At 43.1% G+C, this 21446-nt stretch overlaps 1 protein-coding gene across 1 annotated transcript in view; it reads right to left on the reverse strand.

Annotated features, from left to right (window-relative positions):
* The window catches only part of TNNI3K (TNNI3 interacting kinase), a 459065-nt gene that overhangs the window by 367134 nt on the left and 70485 nt on the right, over positions 1–21446 (reverse strand). Inside the window, exons 6-10 of the mRNA XM_073592079.1 lie at positions 13986–14084; positions 11130–11268; positions 10889–11033; positions 8863–8967; positions 4078–4172 (exon numbers count right to left, since the gene is read on the reverse strand). Coding sequence (XP_073448180.1) covers positions 4078–4172; positions 8863–8967; positions 10889–11033; positions 11130–11268; positions 13986–14084 — 583 coding nt within the window. The remainder of the gene's footprint in view (positions 1–4077; positions 4173–8862; positions 8968–10888; positions 11034–11129; positions 11269–13985; positions 14085–21446) is intronic.

A 21446-nucleotide genomic window follows, 5' to 3' on the forward strand; every position in this document is an offset into this window, starting at 1 on the left:
CACAAGGTTTAGGAGTGTGTCTATGGGAATGTTTGACCATTCTTCCAGAAGAGCATTTGTGAGGTCAGGCATTGATGTTGGACGAAAAGGTCTGGCTCGCAGTCTCCACTCTAATTCATCCCAAAGGTGTTCTGTCGGGTTGAGGTCAGGTCTCTGTGCAGGCCAATCAATTTCCTCCACCCCAAACTCACTCATTCATGTCTTTATGGATCTCACTTTGTGCACTGGTGTGCAGTCATGTTGGAACAGGAAGGGGCCATCCCCAAACTGTTCCCACAAAGTTGGGAGCATGAAATTGTCTCATGACACTAACGCTTAAGAGTTCCCTTCACTGGAACTAAGGGGCCAAGCCCAACCCTTGAAAAACAACCTCACACCATAATCCCCCCTCCACCAAATGATTTGGACCAGTGCACAAAGCAAGGTCCATAGAGACATGGATGAGCGAGTTTCAGGTGGAGGAACGTGACTGACTTGCACAGAGTCCTGACCTCAACCCGATAGAACACCTTTGGGATGAATTAGAGCGGAGACTACGAGCCAGGCCTTCTTGTCCAAAATCAGCGCCTGACCTCACAAATGTGCTTCTGGAAGAATGGTCAAACATTCACATAGACACACTCCTAAACCTTGTGGACAGCCTTCCCAGAAGAGTTGAAGCTGTTATAGCTGCAAAGGGTGGGCCAACTCAATATTGAACCCCACAGACTAAGACTAGGATGCCGTGTAAAGGCAGGCGTCCCAATACTTTTGACAATATAGTGTATATAAAAATTTCGTGATTAGGTTTCTATATATTTTAAGGCTTTCTTTGCATTCATCTCTGTACACTCCTGCTATTGGAGACATGATGCCAATGTAGCATGGCCCACTCAACCCTGATTGCCCCCTGGCCACAAGCAGCTGAACATAATAAGACTGCGCCCAGCGTTCACACCGCCAGGAGTGATAGCCTTTCCAAGGAAATACGTTATACAGAAAATTACCATGTGCTGAAAGGACAAGATGATTTGATTTTATTACAGCCAACAAGCTGGTCATTATTCTGCCAGCCAGGAAGAATGATAACCTCCCAACAAAAATGAATATGTAAGAAAGAGAGGGAAGAATAATTGTGTAAGCTCTGGGAGTGTGTAAAGGACAGGCTGCTAGATCATTTCCAAGACAATAAACTTTCCGCAATCTAAATTAATTAATTTGGGCGGGACAAGACACAAATTAAAAAAGGATCAACTTTATTATTATAAAATCTCTTTTTATTATTGTGTTAAAGGGGAATATCGGATTTTATCATGTTGCCTCGAAAAGGATAAAAAAGTATCAAAGCCACCACGTCATAATAAATACAGTATGTTGGCAAGAAAATTAAAGCAGATGTAAAATCAATCACTAAAATCTCATATTATCAAGCTGAGTATTTTAAATGTGTGTCTTTCATTAAACTAAACTGAGGAAAAAAGACACCGATCAAACTGACCCGATGTAGTGAGGGTGTAACGTCTTAGCTGGCGCTGGTGCCTCCTGAGGACTATCCTGGGGAGGTTTTGGGGCAGATGTTAGAATTCCGCTTCCAAGTGGGACAATGCAGGAACCGGAGTCTCTTAGTATCAATACGTTTCTAATTGGGTCCAGCACATCTTCGTCCTCCAGTTGTTGGACTTGGGAAGCCACAAAGTTGAACCTAGAATGGGGGGATCGCAAGACCGCCCTGGTCTTTTTCAAATTGAAGTGTGAATAAACTAATGGCGCTGGTGCTTCCTATGTACTTGTACTGTGGCGATGGCTGCATAGCATTTTTCAGGACTTGGTAGAGAGTGATAGGTGTCCCGGGAGCTGCACATCAAGTCAAAGCCTGCTGTGTGATAGTGAATGGCAGTCCCAGCCTGGACCCCCGCCAGACCAGGCCCCCAATGCGTTTCACTCCGCCCACCGGAGCTTACTTATGGGGAAGTACTACAGGTACAGCAGTGGACTACAGGTGACAACAGTGGACTATAGCAATGTAAAGTGTGTTGAAATGGCCACCTTGTAGCCTCCGCCGGAAACCACGTGACAGGGTGACAACACTATTGGGAGCATGATCAGCACCCTATATGCCCTTAATGGCAAGGTCACAGTGTGCCATTTTTAAAGTGGTTGTAAACCCTTTAAAAGGCCCTGTAGCTACCCCGGATATCTCCTAAACCTGCACGGTTTAGGACAATGATGGCGAACCTTGGCACCCCAGATGTTTTGGAACTACATTTCCCATGATGCTCCACTACAATACAGCATGCAGGAGCATTATGGGAAATGTAGTTCCAAAACATCTGGGGTGCCAAGGTTTGCCATCACTGGTTTAGGAGATATCCCCTGTATCAGCATGTGCTGACATCATCGGCACACGCACACTGAAGCAATGGCATGTTCGTGCCCTTGCTGCAGCTAGTATGCCGCTACCGTGGGAGTGACGTCATCGCGGCTCTGAACAGTCACAGCGCCGGAGCCCGCGATACCCGGCAGTAACTCCAGGAGAGATGTCGCTGGCTGGAGCAGTGTACGAGGACCCTTTATATAATAAATAGAAGCGTTTTCCAATGCCAGTGTTGCCAACCGCCCGTAGATTTACGAGCAACCCATACATTTAAGTCCATTTTTGGGGGGTGCCCGTAAATGTCCGTTATGGGAAACGGTGCCTAAAAAAAGATGGCAGTGAGCCGACCATGCAACTGCGCATGTGCCGTTCTGAAGCCGGCCGGGCTCAGGAAAGCTCGTACACACTCGGCCGGGCGGCGCATACGCAGTAACGTAATGGCGCCACCTGTCGCCATTTTTGAATGGAAACCACTCACGCTTCGCCATGCCGTGGTGGCGTCTCGCCCACTCGCCACAGCAGAGGAGCCGAGCAGGGGTGAGTGGGAGGTGAAGTGAAGCCATGAATGGCTCAGGAAGAGGACACTAATGGTGCTGCAGCTACCCTGTGAAGCGCACAGGAGGATGACACTGATGGTGCTGCCCTGTTAAGGGGCACAGGAGGAGGACACTGATGGTGCTGCCCTGGGAAGGGGCACAGGAGGAAGACACTGATGGTGCTGCCCTGTGAAAGGGCACAGGAGGAGGACACTGATGGTGCTGCCCTGTGAAGGGGCACAGGAGGAGGACACTGATCTGGAGAGGTAAAATGAAGGGGGACAGAGGAGGAATCTACTGTGAGGGGGTGACGTGGTCACGTGGTGCATGATGTAACGAGTAGGGCGAAGCCTAAGGGATTGCGAACCACAAGTGACTTTATGCCAGGAAGAACGTATATTCAGATGCTTGTGGCCAGGGGGCAATCAGGGTTGAGTGGGCCATGCCACATTGGCATCATGTCTTCAATAGCACCTGCCTTTACACAGCATCCCAGTCTTAGTCTGTGAGGTTCAATATTGAGTTGGCCCACCCTTTGCAGCTATGACAGCTTCAACTCTTCTGGGAAGGCTGTCCATAAGGTTTAAGAGTGTGTCTATGGGAATGTCTGACAATTCTTCCAGAAGTGCATTTCTGAGGTCAGGCACCGTTGTTGGATGAGAAGGCCTGGTTCACAGTCTCCACTCTAATTCATCCCAAAGGTGTTCTATCGGGTTGAGGTCAGTGGTGCAGGCCAGTCAAGTTCCTCCACCCCAAACCCGCTCATCCATGTCTTTGTGGACCTTGCTTTGTGCACTGGTCCAAATCATTTGGTGGAGGGGGGATTATGGTGTGGGGTTGTTTTTCAGGGGTTAGGCTTGGCCCCTTAGTTGCAGTGAAGGGAACTCTTAAGGCGCCAGCATACGAAGACATTTTGGACAACTTCATGCTCCCAACTTTGTGGGAACAGTTTAGGGATGGCCCGCACAGGACCGCCCCCCCGATGCAGCCACAGCTCAAAGTGGCTCTAGGGCAGGCGGACTACCAGGAAATTTTCCACTATTCCGGTAGGCCAGTCCAGCGCTTCCCGCTATACCGGTAGGCCAGTCCAACCCTGCCCCTGGTCTAACTGGTCCCTGTGGCTTGATGCAGTTTTTTCACTCCAAGACAATTCTTCCCTAATGCTCCTTGGAGCGGAGCTTGTCTTACCCGTATGCCCGTCTCTACCCTGGTGATTGATGTTCAGGACGTTTTGATCAAGAAGGAATTTTATAAGCTCCAGATTCTTCCCATACGTGCAGGCACTGTTATAATCACAGAAAGGCCATCAAGTTGTTAAAAAGTGAAAATTACAGGCGGCTCTACAAGACAAAGATTTTAGAGATACAACTTTGAGTTGCAAAAATATATATTTACAGAAACATACAGAAGAGTCATTAGAACCTGAACTGAGATGTAATTATATTTTCCCAGCTTGCCATGTCTGCAGTTTTCTGTAAAATACAGCATAAAATGTTGTATCTTACACAAGAAATATAAAGAGAGTAATTTTGTCCTTGGCATATTATATATAAAGAATCCAAAAAAAGAATATAGAAAATGTACTAACTGTGAATTTGAAGTGTTCAAGTTTGAGTAGAAGCAAAAGACCTAGGACAATAGATATCAACTATAAAGACTGCGACCTTGTGTCACCAGTAAAGCTAGCTTAACCTCCCTGGCGGTATGATTATGTCATTATTACTGAATGTCAAAGCGGTACAATTGTTTTGCATGGAAATTTGACGTTTTATATTGTAGGCCTGTAATTCTTAGGAATAACTCACTTAAATCTGTCCAAACAAGAGTCTAGTAGACATCCCGGGTATAATAAAGTTTGAAACACTAAATCATAAATTATAACATAATAAATAACTATAAATAATTATTAAAAAAAGAATAATATAATGATCATAAATTTAATTCAACAATGTAATTAATCAAAAACATTGAAATTTGTCCAAACGAATCACTATCGCTCAATTCTGCAAGTGATTCTTATTCACTATCGCAGTTTTCTAGCTGGTCTAAAAACGCTTTTGACATAGAGGGGGGCGCTTTTTGGATGCCATGGACGTTTTCAAATTTCCAGGCAGAAAAAACGGTAAAAGTGCATGCAGAGCACTGGACAAAGCGCTAGGGACAAAACTGAGGTAAAATGGTTTGATACAGTAATGTAATTACAATGTATTGTTTGTATGTCATGTTTTGTTTACTTTTTTTGAATTTCGCGCCGGTTCCGCTCCCCTGCATCGCAGCTGCTCACGGGGGAAGGAAACCTGGAAGACGGATGTCGGTGTTCCGTCAGATTAGGCGACCAGTTATATCTTGTAACGGAAGTGACGTTCCGTCGCCGCCATCTTGCTACACCTCGCACTCGTCCACAGTAAGGATACAGTGAGACGGCACCAAGCGGACATCTTTTTACACCCACCGGAGTCTTGCATTTGACACTAATGCCGCATACACGCAACCGAACTTGCCGGCAGAAAAGGTCAGACGGAATTATTCAGTCGGACATTCCGGTCGTGTGTCGGCTTCATCAGACTTTTTCTTTCTAAAATTCTGACGGATCTAGAAATAGAACATGTTTCAAATCTGTCAGACGGAATCAGTTCCTATCGGGAAAACCGCTCGTCTGTATGCTATTCCGACAGACCAAAAACGACACAAGGGCAGCTATTGGCTACTGGCTATTGAACTTCCTTTTTCTAGTCCCATCGCATGTCATCGCGTTCTAAACGATCGGACTTTGGTGTGATCGTGTGCAGGCAAGTCCGTTTCAGCGGAACTCCGTTGGAAAGACCGTCTGAGTCTATTCTGACGGAAAGTCCGGTCGTGTGTACGCGGCATAAGCCTCATGTACACTGCTGCTGGTAAACGGACGTTTATGAGCAGTTGGGCATTTTTTTCAACTGCTCCTGAACTCTCCTCTATGTTATCTTATCAGTACATGTACACAGGGTCGTTTATAGTCATTTCTAGGCAGTTGAGTTTAGAGGCCTTTTTTGGAAAGCAAAAAAAAAATGAGTTCAGACGCTGAGTTTAGAGGCATTTCAAGTGCCAAACGCTTCTAAACGCGGCTAAATGCGGTAACTCGCGTTTAGCCACAATTCGTTTACAGGCGTTTTTCATTTTTGGCTATTTTGAAAAAAATCTAAATAAATTAATTTTTTTTTCAAATGCGGCAAAACGCAGCTAAACGCGGCATGTTAACGCGGCAAAATGGACGTTTTAAACTATCTTGACTTGACTATCTTGACTTGACTAACTTGACTATCTGTCAAGTTAAAACGTTCAGGAGAGGTTGTAAAAACATCCCGTGTACATTAAGCCTTACAGTTGTTTCTAGGCAGTTGAGTTTAGAGGCCTTTTTTTGGAATGCAAGAAAATGAGTTCAGACACTGAGTTTACAGACATTTCAAGCGCCAAACGCTTCTAAACGTGGCTAAACGCGGTAACGCGCATTTAGCCGCATTTTGTTTAGAGGCGTTTTTTCAACGCGGCAAAACGCGCCATGTAAACGCGGCAAAACGGACGTTTCAAACGTGGGTTACTATCTGTCAAGTTAAATCGAAAGAATTAACTAACTAGTAATAACCAACTATTGGCTGTTAGTGAACGTAAGGAATACAAATTTATCCAAAATAACGAATGCCGCATCTAAGCAAATGGAACGGAATAAATTAATATTAAATAATTAAAAGTAAAGTTTTTAATACTATTGTTATTTAATATTATTAATTCATTAAGTTCCATTCGTTTAGATACGGCATTCGTAATTTTTGGATAATTCATAACTTTGGATACATTCGTATTCGTTACATTCTCTAACAGTCAAATTTGAAAGGAAATTCCAATACCTATAATTTAATAGTTAGTCATTATTTCGAATTTTCGGGTTTTTGAATTTCTGAATTTTCAAATTTATTCGCCAAAACGGGTTTTCATTCATTCTAATTTTTCAGAATTAACAAAGTTGTTGAAATTTGTTAAAAAACAAATTTGGAACGAAAACTAATTGCACATGTCCAGCCATTCCACTGTGCACTACAAATATTCAAGAAATCAACGTTGGAACATTACATTTTTGTAAATGGACGCGTACCTTCTGGAGTATATTAAAGAGGAAGTAAAGAAAAATACAGTCTGCAAGGCAAAGTCATAATGAGCTAGTATGCATAGCATACTAGCTCATTATGAATAACTTACCCCAGATCGAAGCCCCCGAAGCGACCCTCGTTTGACTCCTCCGCCGTCGCCATCTATCCCGGAGTGACTTCCGGGTATCGCGGCTCTGGCGCTGTGACTGGCCGGAGCTGCGATGATGTCACTCCGGCGCATGTGCGCGGGTGCTGTCAGTGACGGCATGTTCGCCTTCACTAATGGCATTCTCAGTGCGTCTGCGCCGTTGTCTATGGTGCGCATGCGCCGTAGACAGCGGTGCCCGGTTTTTGTAAAATATCTCTTTAACCAAGTAGGTTAAGGAGATATTTCTTGCACCTACAGGTAAGCCTTAATCTAGGCTTACCTGTAGGTTAAAGTGGTCCCAGAGGGTTTACAACCACTTTAAGGTTTTGTATGTGTAACAGAATACATGTGTATGTATACACAACTATTGTGTGGTTTTTAGGGCTTTGGGTCCCTTTATGTTTTAAAAGTCTGATATCAATAAAAATGAAAATATTTTAATGTTGTGTCTCCAGGTGGTATCGGTAAAGTCCACTCAAGTCATTTTGTGGTGTTTGGATAATACGGATGGGGTAGGTTTGTTTTCTCCATATTATCTGGTTGTCAGACAAGGGGTTTGACAACCAGTCTAATTTCAACTTGATTTTCTTCTTTGGAGTTAGAAGTTATTTAAATGCTACCCAGTGCTCATCTGAAGCACTACCCAGTGCTCATAGCATAAGATGGAAATTTGCTAAAGAAGTCTTTTTCACTTCATAGTTGTCAGTCAGTTTAAACTTTAACCTCTTCTGGACCGCCCCCCTTGCAGATATACTGCGGCGGGGTGGCCCTCCTGCACAAAATCACACGCCTGGACGTGATTTTGTGCAGTGGTTCCGGGGCGCGCGTGCGCATGCCGCCGGCGACCAGCTCTCCCTGTGATTGGACACAGTGGAAGCCAATCAGCGGACCCGATGTTCGCCCGGAATCATTCTCAGGAGAGGCAGACCGCCGTTCTGTGAGAGGGGAAAATGGAGATCTTGTGTCTCTGTTAAGCAGGAACACAGATCTCTGTCTTATCCCAGCCAAAGCATCCCCCACACAGTTCGAAAGCACTCCCTAGGAGCACATTTAACCCTTTGATCACCCCTGATGTTAACTCCTTCCCAGCCAGTACAGTGACAGTCCATTTTTTTAGCACTGATCACTGTATTAGTGTCACTGGTCCCCAAAAGGGTGTCAGAAGTGTCAGTTAGGTGTCTGATTTATCCACCACAATGTCGCGGTCCCTCTATAGATTGCTGATCACCGCCATTACTAGTAAAAAATAAATAAAATTCCATAAATATATCCCATAGTTTGTAGACGCTATAACCAATCAATATACATTTATTGCACTTTTTTTTACCAAAAACATGTAGCAGAATACATATTGGCCTAAATTGATAATTAAATTAGATTTTTATTTTTTTTATTGGGTATGTTATAGCATAAAGTAAAAAATATTGTTTTTTTGTTTTTTTTTTCAAAATTGTTGCTCATTTTTTTGTTTATAGCGCAAAAAATTAAAATCGCAAAGGTGATCCAATGCCACCAAGTAAAAGCTCCATTTGTGGGGAAAAAAGGACATCAATTTTATTTTGGTACAACATTGCACGAATGCACAATTGTCAGTTGAAGTAATGCAGTGCCATATCGCAAAAAATGGTCTTGTCATGAAGGGGGGTAAACCTTCCGGAGTTAAAGTGGTTAATATGTAAAAGACATCAGCATGGGGACGATTACCTATGGAAGGCCGTTTCACTGAAAATATTTTCCTTGGTCAGACTTTCTGTGCCAGCCAGCTGAATTAACTCCTTTACCACTTCAAACTTCCCGTTGTAACAGGCACTTATGAGGGGAGAAAAAGAAGAGAGAGAAAGAGAATGAGAGATAAGATTAAAAAAAATAAAAATTGAGAGGAAAGGGAGGAAGGAAGGCAGCAGGAGAAAAGAAAGAGAGGAAAGGAAGGGAGGAAGCAAGAAAAAGAACGGTACAGAGGAAGGGAAGGAAGGAAGCAAGAAAAAGAACGGTAGAGAGGAAGGGAAGGAAGGAAGCAAGAAAAAGAACGGTAGAGAGGAAGGGAAGGAAGCAAGAGAAAAGAAAGGAAGAAAAAGGAAGAGAGGACGGCAGCACGAGAAAAAGAAAGAGGAAGGGAAGCAAGCAAGAGAAAAGAAAGGAAGGGAGGAATGGAAGTAAGGAAGCAAGAGAAAAGAAAGGAGGAGAAGAAGGCAGCAAGAGAAAAGAAAGAGAGGAAGGGAAGGAAGGAAGCAAGAAAAAAGAACAGAAGAAAGGAAGGGAAGGAAGGAAGCAAGAAAAAGAACGGTAGAGAGGAAAGGAAGGAAGCAAAAAAAAAGAACAGACGAGAGGAAGGGAAGGAAGGAAGCAAGAGAAAAGAATGGAAGAGAGGAAGGGAAGGAAGGAAGCAAGAGAAAAGAGAGGAAGGGAAGGAAGGAAGCAAGAGAAAAGAGAGGAAGGGAAGGAAGCAAGAGAAAAGTGAGGAAGGGAAGGAAGGAAGCAAGAAAAAAGAATGGAAGAGAGGAAAGGAAGGAAGCAAGAAAAAAGAACAGAAGAGAGGAAGGGAAGGAAGGAAGCAAGAGAAAATAATGGAAGAGAGGAAGGGAAGGAAGGAAGCATGAGAGAAGAGAGGAAGGGAAGGAAGAAGCAAGAGAAAAGAGAGGAAGGGAAGGAAGGAAGCAAGAGAAAAGTGAGGAAGGGAAGGAAGGAAGCAAAAGAAAAGAATGGAAGAGAGGAAGGGAAGGAAGGAAGCAAGAGAAAAGAATGGAAGAGAGGAAGGGAAGGAAGGAAGCAAGAGAAAAGAGAGGAAGGGAAGGAAGGAAGCAAAAGAAAAGAATGGAAGAGAGGAAGGGAAGGAAGGAAGCAAGAGAAAAGAGAGGAAGGGAAGGAAGGAAGCAAAAGAAAAGAATGGAAGAGAGGAAGGGAAGGAAGGAAGCAAGAGAAAAGAGAGGAAGGGAAGGAAGAAGCAAGAGAAAAGAGAGGAAGGGAAGGAAGAAGCAAGAGAAAAGTGAGGAAGGGAAGGAAGGAAGCAAAAGAAAAGAATGAAAAAGAGGAAGGGAAGGAAGGAAGCAAGAGAAAAGAGAGGAAGGGAAGGAAGAAGCAACAGAAAAGGGAGGAAGGGAAGGAAGGAAGGAAGAAAGAGACAAGTGAGGAAGGGAAGGAAGGAAACAAAAGAAAAGCAAGGACGAGAGGAAGGGAGGGAAGGAAGCAAGAGAAAAGTAAGGAAGGGAAGGAAGGAAGCAAAAGAAAAGCAAGGAAGAGAGGAAGAGAAGGAATGAAGCAAGAGAAAAGAAAGGTAGAGAGGAAGGGAAGAAAGGAAGAGAGGAAGAAAAGGACAGAAGCAAGAGAAAAGAAAGAAAGAGCAAGAAAAAGGAAAGAAGCAGTAAAAAAAGAAGGAAGGAAGGAGGGAAAAGGGGAAAAAGAAGGAAGGAAGAGAAAAAGAAAGGATGAATAAGCTCCAGATGGAGTGAAACACATTGGCAGGATCAGGTGGAATAGTATGTGCACTGCATATTTCAATAAACGCATTTACAACACTTTTAAATGGATAGAGGTTTCTTTTTCTTCTCTTTTGTCTTTTGCAGTGCAATTAAAAAAAAAGGGGTTTCAAAGAGGTTCAGAAAAAGAGCAAGAAAATGAAAGGGAGGAATGGAAGAGAGGAAAGAAATGAGAAGGGGAGGAAGGAAAAGAGAATAAAGGGGTAAGAAAGAAAGGAGTTCTAAAGAGGTTCAGTAGTTAGAGGAGGCTCACTTACAGGTGTAGCGGTGTGTCGCCATATATATTCACAACATGAGGCTGAACATCTGCATTATTCTGCAGAAGATATTTGACAATTTCATGGTGTCCAAACCGGGAGCAGAAGTGCAATGGGACATGATCCTCATTATCTTGGGCATTGGCTAGAAGATAAATCCATGTACACATGACATGCAACATCTAGTAATGCAGATTATCATATGAACATTGGATCATATCACCACTCATTCCACACTCACTGTCTGCTTTGGTGCCCTCTTCCAGCAGTAGTTTTGTGATGGTTAAGTAGCCTTTGGCAGAGGCCAGGTGCAGAGGTCTGTCCCCCACCTCTCCACACATGTTAACATCAGCTCCAAATTTTAGTAGCAAGCGGGTGACCTAAGGTATAAAAAAAAAAAAAAAATAGCTTAGCAGTCTGAATAAATATTAGACAAATGGTCAAATATATGGTACAAAAGAAGTCACTTGCAAAGGCCACTGATCAGGACCTCAAAAAGGCACCCAAATTAATTTGTTGTCTGTTCTCACTTGCTTAAAGCATATATAAACCCAGAAACAGAATTTTAATAAATTGAAGCTTGTGAATTCATAGATGTGGTGGCTGCATTAGTTTAATAAGGCTTTTCCCCCTTTATTTTCACCTAGCAATCCTATAAACAACACACTTTCTGTTTTAGGGGTGGCTATGCTAAATCCTCCACCGTACCTATGGAGGGAACAATAGTTTTCTTCAAACATGTCTGCTTTTGATCAGTGGAGGAATTATTAGTTTACAGATAACATTTTTTAGAACACTGCATTTCTGAAAAAGAATAACAGGTATTTTCTGTGCTTACTGAAAATGATCTTAGCCTGAAAAAAATGAAAAGAAATGCAGGCTCCACATCTATGACCTGGAAAGTTGCAATATATTTCATGTTTGTTCTTGGGTCTAGTTATCCTTTAAAATCATTTGGCGTCAAAAGGAGCTGCGTTGTTTCTTTGCCCCCCCTCTGGTATTGATCGCTATGAAAGGCTGATCAGAAGAACTAAACATAAAGAGACAAGCCCCTCCCAAATGCATTACTCAACGAGCCAAGCACATAAGAAGTTAGTAGCTACTCTCACTGACGACGTTCAATTGGAAGAAACGCCGCGTAGGGTGGAGCTCCGACGTCACTACACTGCAGCGTGTTGACCGCGGCTATCTTTGTGGTTGGAAACAAATGCTACCTTATGCAGACTGCTGCTTTTTGAACATGCCTGTTTTTATTTGCTAAATGTGAGTACCCTGGATATTTTTTTAAATAAATGTGATCCTGGTTTTAAAGTATTACACCATGAGGAGTTCCTTCTTTTGTGTTTTATGTATGCACCTCTGAATATTCATCTGGTGGGACTGCAAGACCCAGCTATCTATGACCCTCATAAAATGGTTTTGTGGCTTTGTGAATTTATCATGCTTGTTTGACCACTTGTAATTTAGTGGTCCATTCTTTTTGGTAAGAGGCCTGGTGTGTTGATGTTCGGTGGAGGATAAGTTCCCATCCATCTGGCGGATCAGATCGGTTGACAGTCAGATGGAAACAGACAGGCTGTCCACTTCCATCTGACAGCCCAAAGAGAACAGCGGGGGTTGTGTCTGTGTCCGCTCTGCATAGTGGATCAGCAGAGAGTTCCCCCCGCTGAGCAGGCAGATGCGCATTATGGAGACCACCCGTGTGAAACCAGCCTCAACGTAAAAAACAAAAAAAAAACTAAACTAATAGTTTTACATAATGCAGCAGCATCTGTACACGTAGAACACCCAATATTATTTTTACAAAGCAAATATACCTTTGTACACTGGTACTTACAAGTTATCCAGTATATTTCCCTCACTTTCATCAAACAATGATGCTGTGCAGGTACCTGATGTGCGCCCTATGAACCAGTGATGCCATCAGTTGCTAGGATGCCAGTGGCTGGCCAGAACAGTGCCCAAGGTTTTAATGCTGCACAATAAAACCTGTGGTTTTGTGTAACAAGAAAAGGCAGACTTGATCCACCTGCCAGCTTGTTGACAATTTCTGGGCAATTTGGGGCAATTGTTAGGCATTTTGCCAGGGCACCCCTGAAAAACCCAGATGGCACCACAGGGTGCCGTGGCACCCTGGTTGAGAGAGCAGCAATACCAATGCCACAGTAATACACCTAAAAACACTGAGCATAATTGATATTGGTTCAGCTTTGGGACACCGTTTTATAATATGGATATTGTATTTATTGGCGTATAACACGCACTTTTTTCACCCTGAAAATCGGGTGCAAATAGTGTATACGTGTTATACGCCAATACTGCAATTTGGGCTGCCTAGGAGGGAACGGGGAGAGGGGTGAGACGAGTGCCGTCAGATTACATAGAGCGCAAATCTCCTGTTTACTCAGCGGCCTCTTTAATAGGAAGTCCCGTCTCCTGGGCTGGCATTGGACCAGTGTTCTGTCTATCATAGAAGCTGGTCCAGGAGGTGGAACTTTGTATTAAAGAGGCTGCCGAGTAAACAGGAGATTCTCCCTGTATGTAATCTGATGGCGCTGGTCCCGCCCCCCTCCCTGTCCCCTCCAAGGCAGCAGTAATATGAGGTGAGGCTGCAGATGGGCATTGATCAGGCTGCATTCATGGCAATGGTGAGGCTGCAGGTGGCATTGATCAGGCTGCAGATGGGCACTGATCAGGCTGCATTGATGGGCAATTGTGAGGCTGTAGATGGGCATTGATCAGGCTGCAGCTGGGCAATGGTGAGGCTGCATTGATGGGCACTGACCATTATTTTGCTTTAAAGTGCTTTATTTAAAACTTACGTTTTTCCCCTGAAACTTCCCTCCTAAAATGAAGGCGCGTGTTATACGCCTGTGCGTGTTATAGGCCGATAAATACGGTAAATAAAATATTTTTACATGAACAAGAAAACGGACCATGACTCCTAATCTTTTAAATCTATACACACGTGTATTACCTATGGAAGCTCTTCCACATAACAGGATATGTCTCAGAAATGACATCTTGAGATTCTGTGACCTGTTTGGATATAACGATATCACATAATCTTTCTTTGCATTCACTCGGTATACCTCACCTGCTCATGACCGCTGTACGCTGCGATGTGTAGCGGAGTGAAGAAGACGGCGTCCTGAACATTGACATAGGCTCCGTGTTGAAGTAAAATGTCCACAGCCTGAGAAAAGAATAGACATGACGTGTGACAAAGACACGATGACAGAGAGACAATGACATGAACACATCGGCAGTCAGGCTTGGCGTGGGATGGACAATGGATGGATGGGGTTGATAGGAGTTGATTTAAAGGAAATGTGTTTGTCCTTGGGCAAAACGAAATGATCAGAAGCTATATACTGTGATTGCTGCATGAAATGCGCCAATAACAGGGGGGAGAAACAAACAAAAGGTGTAATTTAACGCTGACCTACTATTTCCACCCTCAGCTATAAGGAATGGAGATACAATTTGTGTTCTTTACTGTGTCTTAAAACAGCACGAAAGTTCAATAATTGCCTTTTAATTCTGCTCCCCAAGGCTATAGTCAGCCGCCATCTTTCAATTTTATGCTGCTAGATTAGGCCCTCTTCGTGAATGGAAGATATAGGCATTACAGTGTGTGTGAGCCCGAAGGCAAGATGTAACTACAGATCATTGGGCCCCATAACAAAATATTGATGGGGCAACCTGACAACCTCCCTACTGTCATTGATCTTAACATAAAGCATGTCTCAATCAAAGACAAGTAGCAAGGGAGCTGTCGGCATATTTAGTACATTACTAGGGCCCAGGGAAGTGGGCAAAAGCTGTTAGGGAAGAAGGGGGGCATCAGTGCAGAGAATTCACTTTTAACATTAAAGTGATAGTAAACTCTGGATTTTTATTTTCACCTACAGGTAAGCTTATAATAAAGCTTACCTGTAGGTTAAATGAATATCTTCTAAACAGTGGCGGCTAGTGGTAAATGCTTTGGAGGGGGAAGACAGAAAATAACGCACCCACAGCCACCCTCCCCCAGTCGCCCATATATGGCGCAGCGGTTCAATCCGGGTGGCCGTGCGTCTCCTCCTTCCTCCTCCTAGGCCAATAGGCTCGCTTCTCTTTTCAGCCAATCGGGGAAACGGGTCTCATGACCCGCTTCCTGATTGGCCCAGGAGGAGAATCAGTGTAACAATAGCGAGTATCCATTCGCTATTGTCACACAAGTGGGTGGGCTCGGGGCTTGACACATATAGAAAACCTTTACTGGTTATAGAACATCACTAATGTTAAAATACAACATTAAATCCATTCATTATTCATAGAAAAACAAAACCCCTGAGGGATAATAGCATACTAGATATTGATCCTATAGATTAATACACCCTGAGGTTTAGAGTCTGTGTACTGAAATAAATTGAACACTACACCATTTGGTACGTTGAGCTCATAGAATGCACCATAGGTGGGCAGATTGGATCAAAGTTGGACTACAACCATCAGTCAACCTCTGGTGGAAACTTTGGATAAGTAAATGGCATGTTGATATATATGCATGAAATTCATTAAACAGTATGTCTGGAATGAATGAATTCCACACAATGATCCACATTACAATGTAATGAATATTGATATGTGTGCCTGGTTGATAATTATATACAAGATTCGAATATACAATACTTTTATGTACTTTTTAATTTTTTCCATCAGCTCATCCCCCACAGTTATTACCTTTTGTTTCCACTTGACCCTCCCTTCTAGATTGTAAGCTCTAACGAGCAGGTCCCTGTGATCCCTCCTGTATTCATTTGTATTGTAATGCCCCGTACACACGATCGGACATTGATCGGACATTCCGACAAAAAAATCCTAGGATTTTTTCCGACGGATGTTGGCTCAAACTTGTCTTGCATACACACGGTCACACAAAGTTGTCGGAAAATCCGATCGTTCTGAACGCGGTGACGTAAAACACGTACGTCAGGACTATAAACGGGGCAGTAGCCAATAGCTTTCATCTCTTTATTTATTCTGAGCATGCGTGGCACTTTGTGTGTCGGATTTGTGTACACACGATCGGAATTTCCGACAACGGATTTTGTTGTCGGAAAATTTTATAGCCTGCTCTCAAACTTTGTGTGTCGGAAAATCCGATGGAAAATGTGTGATGGAGCCCACACACGGTCAGAATTTCTGACAACAGGGTCCTATCACACATTTTCCGTCGGAAAATCCAACCGTGTGTACGGGGCATTAGTGTACTGTCTGCCCTCATGTTGTAAAGCGATGCGCAAACTGTTGGCGCTATATAAATCCTGTATAATAATAATAATAATGTACCTATTGAGGTTTCGCGATTGGCTTTGAAGATGAAGAAACTGGTTGCCTGCAGACTGTATTCAAAGCTGAATGCCATTCATTATTACCAAGTTCGATCAATTATAGGGCCTTATAATGATACACTGAGAGATAAGATATTGACTACAAAATCTAGTATGTTATTATCCCCCGGGGGGGTCTGTTTATGATTTGGTTTCTATGAGTAATGAATGGTTTTAATGCTGAGTTTCAATAATAAAGTGATTTTGTTACTTGCACATCTGGACCAGGCTCTAAGTGGTTGGTAAAGGTTTTTCTTTTATATTAATAAAAGAAATATTTTATATTATATTTTATTTACACATAAACATGGTTATAAAGAGGAGAAATATATATATATATATATATATATATATATATATATATATATATATATATATATATATATATATATATATATATATATATATATATATATATACACACACTATATTACCAAAATTATTGGGACGCCTGCCTTTACATGCACATGAATTTTAATGGCATCCCAGTCTTAGTCCGTAGGGTTCAATATTGAGTTGGCCCAACCTTTGCAGCTATAACAGCTTCAACTCTTCTGGGAAGGCTGTCCACAAGGTTTAGGAGTGTGTCTATGGGAATGTTTGACCATTCTTCCAGAAGCGCATTTGTGAGGTCAGTCACTAATGTTGAATGAGAAGGCCTGACTCGCAGTCTCCGCTCTAATTCATCCCAAAGGTGTTCTATCGGGTTGAGGTCAGGACTCTGTGCAGGCCAGTCAAGTTCCTCCACCCCAAACTTCCATGTCTTTATGGACCTTGTTTTGTCCACTGGTGTGCAGTCATGTTGGAACAGGAAGGGGCCATCCCCAAACTGTTCCCACAAAGCTGGGAGAATGAAATTGTCCAAAATGTCTTGGTGTGCTGATGCCTCAAGAGTTCCCTTCACTGGAACTAAGGGACAAAGCCCAAGCCCTAAAAACAACCCCACACCATAATCCCCCCTCCACCAAATGATTTGGACCAGTGCACAAAGCAAGGTCCATAAAGACATAGATAAGTGAGTTTGGGGTGGAGGAACTTGACTGGCCTGCACAGAGTCCTGACCTCAACCCGATAGAAAATCTTTGGGATGATTTGGAGCGGAGACTGTGAGCCAGGTCTACTTGTCCACATCAGTGCCTGACCTCACAAATGCTCTTCTGGAAGAATGGTCAAACATTCCCATAGACACACTCCTAAACCTTGTGGACAGCCTTCCCAGAAGAGTTGAAGCTGTTATAGCTGCAAAGGGTGGGCCAACTCAATATTGAACCCTACGGACTAAGACTGGGATGCCATTAAAATTCATGTGCGTGTAAAGGCAGGCGTCCCAATAATTTTGGTAATATAATAATAATTTGCTATTCACACCAATAACCTTTTTTATACTTCTACCATATTATGCCATTTGGATCCCACCTACTGCCATTTTGTTACAGTGAAGACACACAACTATAAGTTTGAACTTGGTTTTTTACCTCACCATTGCAATTCACATCGTGCTGCTATGTTGCTAGGCCACTATGTTATTGTGGATCAGGTTTATGGAATGTGTATTCATATGCTCTATTATACTACTCTGTATACATTTGGCAACATGTAGGCTATTTGGTCACTAGTGTGGTCTACTCACCAGACATTACTATTACTATGATGCAGTCACATGCAATAATTAGTCTGATGATTTTTTACTATGGCACCATTATGACCACAATATGCCGCTATGCCATCATGCTGTTTTATGACGTTTTTACAATGTATATTACTATGAAATAAAATCTCCCTGATTTACTACACTTTACTGTTTACAACTTGTTACTATGCAATACGATGTGGTTGCATATATGGTGCATCCATTAGACATTCCTACCATTATTATGTTGTGTTACCTTCTCAGCTGCATGCCTCATATAAAGTCCCAAACCCCCTTTTTTCCCTTTTTTGTATACATTTTGGGGATGGAGGTACATTTCTTTAAATGTCCTCACATAAAGTCCCAACTAGTTAGTTTTCTCTTTTTCAAGACAGCAGCATATACAGAAATCATTCCTCTGCAGCTGCTGAATGCTGGCTTCTCCTTCTCTCCCTCTCACAGGCATTCAACAGCTGCAGGAGGGAAATGGAGGGGATTGGATTCTCTATAAGCAGACCCTCCTTATCCAGGTTCAGCTCCCCCGCTGTGATCTCCCCACCCCACCGTCTTCTCTCCTGGTATCACCAGTGGCGGCCGGTGCTCACCCGGGGGGGGGGGGGCGCGGCAAAGGGACCACCTGACCCCTCCCCCCTGGTGGGTGGTACTCACAAAGCCAGGTGGCGATGCAGAGCAGAGAGATGATGGGGGCCATGTTCCTGATCTCCCTGTACATCCTCCCCGCCCCTGGTACGGGCCAATACAATTGCTTCTCCTCTCGGTCAATCCTCCCGCTTCCTCATTAGCCAGGAGGAGAAGCAGGAAGACAATATTGAATATTAATTCACTAGTGTCACGCAACTGGGTCGGCCCGTGGCGCAGTGCTCTGCGCCCCGAGTGCCCCCTCTCTTGAAGCCAATTAGAGCCTCAGGCTGTAATCATGTGCTTCAAAAAAAAAAAACCCCCATTGGAATCCATGCGTCCGGTGCCCTGCTTGTGGATTAGGGGCCTGGGGCATAGATTGGAGTATGGAGCGGCCGCCACTAGGCCCCGCTCTTTCCTCAAAATAGTCTAGCACCGGCCCTGCTATGGAGGGGATTACAAGACGCTCATACCAGGTCGATTTTAGGGACTGCTTAAATTTATGTATTGATCACTAGACATGTGCATTCGTTTTCGTCCGAATGCATTTTCTTTCGAATTTCGGGTATTTTCGTTATCGTTTTAACAAACGATAAAGAACGTGCAGAGTCCGAAAACTGAAAGATCCGACATAAACAAATGCTTTATTTTCGTTTTCGTTGCGACAACAGTTCGATATAGATAGGAGATTTGACATGACGCTGACAATAGTGATCTGTGTCCATCAAACCTGTGGTCGAAGGTGCCTAACCTTAACTCTATTAGTCCAACATTATTCTACATAGAGAGAAAAGATTCAACATTATAGAGACAATGGCAAAAAAGGTTGAATGTGCCTAACATAACTCTATTAGTCCAAGATTATTCGACATAGAGAGAAAAGATTTGACATGAAGATTCGAGAAGCAGTCGCCGCTAGTGGACATTTATGGTCAAATGCTCCGCCCATAGACTATAGAAGAATTCTAATGTTGGTTGACTAGTAATAATAATTTATAAATATAATTATTACTAGTGTCATACAACATTAGAATTCTGCTATAGCTTGTAGGCGGAACATTTGACTTGAAATGTACAATTGCGGCGTTGTACAGTTTAGCTGCTTCGTATCTTCTTATGCAGCGTACATACTAGTGGACTTTTCTATCGGACTGGTCCGACGGGCCGAGTGCGGCGGACAATCCGATTGTGTGTGGGCTTCGTTGGACCTTCAGCTGACTTTTTCTGTCGAAAGTCTGACGGACTTTAGATTTGGAACATGCTTCAAATCTTTACATCGTAACTCCGCCGGACCCAGAAATCCGCTCGTCTGTATGCTAGTCCGACGGACAAAAACCGACACTAGGGCAGCTATTGGCTACTGGCTATCAACTTCCTTATTTTAGTCCGGTCGTACGTCATCACGGACGAATCCGTCGGACTTTGGTGTGATCATGTGTAGGCAAGTCCGTTCGTTAAAAAGTCAGTTGGAAGTCCATTGAAAGTCCATCGGAAAGTCCGTCAGACCAGTCCGGTCGAAAAGTCCGCCCGTGTGTACACGGCTTTAGAACATTCGACAGACACCATAAGCCTTCAATGACAGATTCGACCTTAATTATTTCGGATTTTCGGACGAATGCATTTTTTAACGAAACAAAATAAATAAAAACGAATTTCGGGAGTAACTAAATAAATGTATTTTTCGGACGAAAACAAAATTCCGAAACAAAATATTTCAGTGTTCACATGTCTATTGATCACAGAGCTGCATTAATTTGTACATATCTGCCTGAAGTTTAGCTTTAACACTGTTTCCAACTGAAATTGAAAACTTTATTAAACATTTAAAGCATCAGTGATCCCCTTAGTTGCTGTGTAATGCCAAGCTCTGACTTGCTTTGCTTTTCTACTGCAGGCGGCTTACTAGAGTTCTGTTTCGCCAGATAAGCTCGTGGAATTCCCAAAGCACCACCGTCAGAACGACGCTGAAACAGATGCAGTAAATTATCACGGAGGAAAACATTATCACTTTTAATTCCGTGATCTAGCATTTGCTTTCTTTTCCCCGGTGATTTAATTCCTTAGCTGGAGAGATAGTAAGTTAATCCACATTTAAAGGTGTATTTTGCATGGTGTTGTGTTGCTGTGCGTTCATAAAAGAAATGCATGTTTAAAGGATAACTTTACTTATAAAACACGTTAGCTTATTTAATATATCCAGGACCCCAAGCAGTATTACAATATTTAAAAAAGAAAGAAAGAAAATAAAGAATATTTTAAAATATATGTAAAACCAATCATTAAATTGGCATATAAGCATTAAAGTGGAGTTCCAACTGTTAAAATTTTTTTTTCTTTTTTGATGAATATCTTTTTTTTTTTTTTAAATCTTATTAATAGCACCCACATTTCTCTGATGAATCGCCGCTCGATTGCCGATTAAATAGAGGAAGATATGTTATATTGCTCGTTCTTGGCAATTTCCATCTTGCTTGTGGGCATGTGAAGCCCACAAGCACTATCTTCCGGGCTGAGCGACCAGCATGCACCGCCCGTTCTCGCGCATGTGCGGTATGTACGGCTCGTAGCGCCATACACTTCTGACGTTGCCATCACAACAGGCGTCGTCGTCAGAAGTGCCCGCCCCCGTTGTGATGGCAACGAAGCCCTCGGCGCTGCCCACTGACTCCTGGGAAATGATGACAAGCATCTCCCAGGAGCACTAGCGAGCGCGGGCGCCGAGGGAAATGACGTCAGGCACCAGGGAGAGGAAGAGGAAGATTGCAAGATTAGCTACAGACATGAAAAAGTGAGTAAAAAAAAATTTTTTTTTCCAAATGTTGTTTCTTAGGTTTAATGCTGCTGAATAATGCAAAGTTAATTTTATGGGTGGAACTCCGCTTTAACATGTTAAAGTAAGTTTCAAAAGCCA

The sequence above is a fragment of the Aquarana catesbeiana genome, linkage group LG07 (genome assembly GCF_042186555.1).
Source record: "Aquarana catesbeiana isolate 2022-GZ linkage group LG07, ASM4218655v1, whole genome shotgun sequence".
Classification (NCBI taxonomy): domain Eukaryota; kingdom Metazoa; phylum Chordata; class Amphibia; order Anura; family Ranidae; genus Aquarana; species Aquarana catesbeiana.